Source organism: Typha latifolia, chromosome 4 (assembly GCF_019914945.1).
Source record: "Typha latifolia isolate L0001 chromosome 4, TyphaL0001v2, whole genome shotgun sequence".
In the NCBI taxonomy this organism is placed as follows: Eukaryota; Viridiplantae; Streptophyta; class Magnoliopsida; order Poales; family Typhaceae; genus Typha; species Typha latifolia.
In genome coordinates, this window is record NC_133089.1 from 46,018 (window position 1) to 50,000 (window position 3,983).

Here is a 3,983-nt window from a genome sequence, read left to right on the forward strand (position 1 = left end):
TCTAGCCTAGCTCTTCTCCTTCCTCGCTCAAGCCCTAGTCGTGTGTCATCAAGATGCTTATTACTCCTAACCTCCTTTGACTATCGAGTCATTCCCCTCCTTGGGATCTCAACAAACTTCTCCCCCTTCATCCTTATCCCTACAACACTTTGTGATACTAAATCAATCACCACTACCACCACCTTTATCATCATCATCACCAACACTTAGTTATTTTCGTCATAGGAGCAACCAAACTATGTCAAAGATGTGAATATAAATGCGAGATGTTATAGATGATAGTTTATATAGAAATTGAGTTGTACTATTATTTGATATTTATACTCCATTGTATTAGACGATAATTTATATAATACTAGTCGAATTATAGTGTACGCATATATTAATTATTTTAGTTATATCTTGATAGTTTGTCGTAGCCTATGTGGGCCCTACCAGATTATGTACCAGTCTAGTATAGTTGTTGTGGATGTAGATATGGATATGTTAATATGTTTAATTTGATGATATTATGATTTATTTTATAATGAATTATGGGAGTACAGGGGTGTATGTGTGCATGGCGGCCCTACGAGTTCTATCACGTGCACCGCACGTGTCGTGTGAGTACGTGGCTATGCATGTGCCCTTGCCTTATATTAAATATAACAAACACAATAAACTAGCAACATTACCAACAACCACAACTAAAAGCAACACTAACCAACCCTAAACAAAATATAAACTTGCAACAGTATTTGGTTGTAAGAAAGCGAAAGCAAAAATATAATTTTGAGAAAGTTTTTTTTATATATTTAATTTAATAAATAAATAAATAAAATTTACTTTTGGTAGAATTCTCCATCATTTTGTTGGAAAACAATACAGATGGCTCATTTTTACTGCACCAAAAAAAAAAAAAAAATTGGAGGGACAAGCTTTACGGTTCAACAATCTAATTATGCTCTCATCTTTATAGGGGCTCATATACATGATATAAGTCGGTGTTGATGGCCGAGGCGGTCTCTGTCAAAGAAACACTCTCATTTATCAAAGATATAAAATTTAAAATATCATCGTTGAGTCAGATTCTCTTTTTTTAGTCGGCCGCTTAATTGGTGTTATTAAGCTCGCTCAATCTATTGAAGCTACATATAATAATATTAAATTTTTACTTGCAATTATTAAAGTTATTAAATTAATTATATTTTTAGAGAGATTAATCGTGCTACTGGTTGGCTTGCTAATTATGGGATGTGAGATTTTTTTATAATCTTCTACAAATTTTAGCCTGTCTTTTTTTGGAATCTTGGAAGTTAATTATAATATATTTAAGAATATTAGTTTAAATTTGGTAACTGCAGCAAATTCCTGCAACCAATCAGGCAGACCCATTCCACAAAATCTGGCGCCAAAAACTAGCAGTCTTTGGCGCGCGAAGTAATGGAACAAGAGGAGGGGAGGAGACTTTCCAAACAAATCCAAAGTTTAGACGCCGCCAAATGGACTTTGGATGCGGCGAGGTGGGAGCGTGGAAGAAGTCACTCGAGGCCTATGAGTCCCGCATCGAATCACTTGCGAAGCCCGACCTCCTTTCCCTCGATGCCTTCTACCGCTGTGAGCTTCCCCTCATTCTCCGGCGCCGAGATCCCGATCCCTTCATCTCCAAGCCCGAGCTCCACCGCCTCATGCAGTGGAAGCTTTCTCGCGGAAAATGGAGGTCTTACTCCGAAAAGTCCTTCCTCTTTCCTTCCTCTTTCCTTGCGTTTATAATCGATGTGGGTATCCGGGTTTTCTAGGCCTCGGCTTCTAGATTTCATGTCGGCTTTGGATGAAACCCAAGTGGAGTCCGCTTCCAGGAAGGCGTTTGCATCGCTCCCCGACCTCTCCAAAGCTGTCTCGGAGTTGACGGTCTTGAAGGGGGTTGGCCCGGCCACGGCATCCGCTGTTCTGGCAGCCTATGCACCGGACGTGGCTCCATTCATGTCCGACGAGGTGAAACGAGTGATTGGATAAATTACTTCTTCTTGTCTCACGCATCCTTGTTTTGGTATAAAAGAGTTGTTATATGGTTTGGTTGATGTGTTTGGTAGGCTATGATTGCTGCTATGGGGAATGCCAAGGAATATACGTTAAAGAGATATCTCGTATTTGCAGAAAAGCTGCGGAGTAAAGCTAAGGTTGGCTTTCTTTAATTGAATTTTCATTGTAATTTATATAACTTTACTTCAAAAGAAAGTTTCTACTTTGTCTATTTGGTGGCAAATTCCTGCAGCTCAATTGTTTGATAAAATGCTTGCAGTTTTTTTCCCGCATTTTTATGTATATAGTGATTAATGGATGGATGCAACCTGATAGGTTCTAATCTTAGGTTCTCGTCTGTTGTCATACATTATGTGCCTGCGCTTTCATCAACTACCCAAAAATTAAGGCAATGAATAAGCATTGTCAGTACATTTTTCTTTCGAGCAAGAAGAAGACCATTCAATTTAGAATTTTCCATCACGTGATGTAGCTGATATTATCAAGCTGTGAAACATTATTGATCAAAGTTAGAGAACTTCTCTAAACAACCTACGGAATTTTTTAGTCGAATGCATTATGTGCTTATGGTTTAAATATAAGCAATTACTCCATCAACATCTATGTAATTCATCGACTGGGAATTTGATCAAATCCTATCAGGCTCTAGAAACCTGGTGGTCAAATTTGTAAGCCGCAACTTTCCAATCCTCTTCCAATCAATGTGGGCAGTTTGTGGGCTCACTGGACATTGATTTTTGTTGACTTAATAAATATAGCTATAGCCTAATTTTTTCACCTTTTGAAAACATGCTTGGCATCAGTTCCATCTTTGGAATGATATTGAGAACATAAAATTTGTTAATACAATTCTTTATGTAAAAGAAAGAGTGAAGAAGGGAATTGACTCCCTAACTAGAAAACAGTTCTCTTTTCATTCAATAACAGCTTTCCTCATAAACTGGAGAACCAGACTGTGTGGACTTCTGATTGCACTTGTACTGCTTGGAGCCTTGAAGTGATTCATGAATGGGAAAACTAACTGTAGATAGAAAATTTTGAAACCCACAGTTGCTCAAAATCTTAACATCGAGCAATTTCATATTAAAGTCGACCGAAAGTAGGTGAAGGATGGAATTGTTGATTGAGTGCTTGTTTTAGAGACTAGTCAGAAACTAGAACCAAAATTCTTCTAATTGTACAACATCATCAATTTATCAAAGAAGAATCAGACACAGAAAGTTCCTCATAAGGTCCTGAGAGAGAACAGCTTCCCCTAAAGTTTGGAAGGCTGTACTTCTATTTTCTTTTGAGGGCATATAATTAAGGTTTTAAGTTTCATTGCGATTGTGATCGACTGCTCAAAAAAAAAAATGAATCAGTCATACGGCAGATCTGTTTCGGATAGTTCAGATCGGGATCGGCCGATCCTGAGGGTGTGTACAGTAAAACACGTTTTGCCACTAGTGGCAACCAGAAAAATATGATTTGCATATCACTGTAGCAGAGATGTCTATTAAACTAGTGTCTTCCAAGACATCAAAATCCACGTCAAATATATTCTTGCTAAATGACTTTATTGATTTAACCTCGAACAGATTGTGTAAATATAATGTAACCTCTCTTCGGTTGCTTAGCTTGTGGAGCTCTAGCAAGGTAGAAATTCTTCCTGAGCATAAGTAAACCATCACACGAGTATAGTTTCTCACTTGCTTATTCTGTTTGATTTGGCTGGTATATTTGATTAGGTGCTTGCTACAGGTTAATAATGCAAGAGTCGATTAGGTGCTTTTAAATATTTCATCAACTGAGTTTTCAATAATTTACCCTTAAATTGAAAGCAGTCAAAGATATACGATCACTGAACAACCCATCTCCTCTGATGTTGTTTTGAAGGAATTAAGTGGAGAACGGGATTTTTTCACCCCCTCGGACATCGAAAGGGCCTTGTGGAGCTCTGTTGTGGGTTCTAAGTTGCTTTC

The 3,983-nt window shown here is 37.9% G+C and overlaps 1 protein-coding gene across 1 annotated transcript in view; it reads left to right on the plus strand.

Annotated features, from left to right (window-relative positions):
- The first annotated feature begins 1,446 nt into the window (after positions 1-1,446).
- The window catches only part of LOC140787535 (uncharacterized), a 3,345-nt gene continuing 808 nt past the window's right edge, over positions 1,447-3,983 (plus strand). The window contains exons 1-4 of the mRNA XM_073136506.1: positions 1,447-1,699; positions 1,779-1,974; positions 2,073-2,159; positions 3,898-3,977. Coding sequence (XP_072992607.1) covers positions 1,482-1,699; positions 1,779-1,974; positions 2,073-2,159; positions 3,898-3,977 — 581 coding nt within the window. The 5' untranslated portion in view covers positions 1,447-1,481. The remainder of the gene's footprint in view (positions 1,700-1,778; positions 1,975-2,072; positions 2,160-3,897; positions 3,978-3,983) is intronic.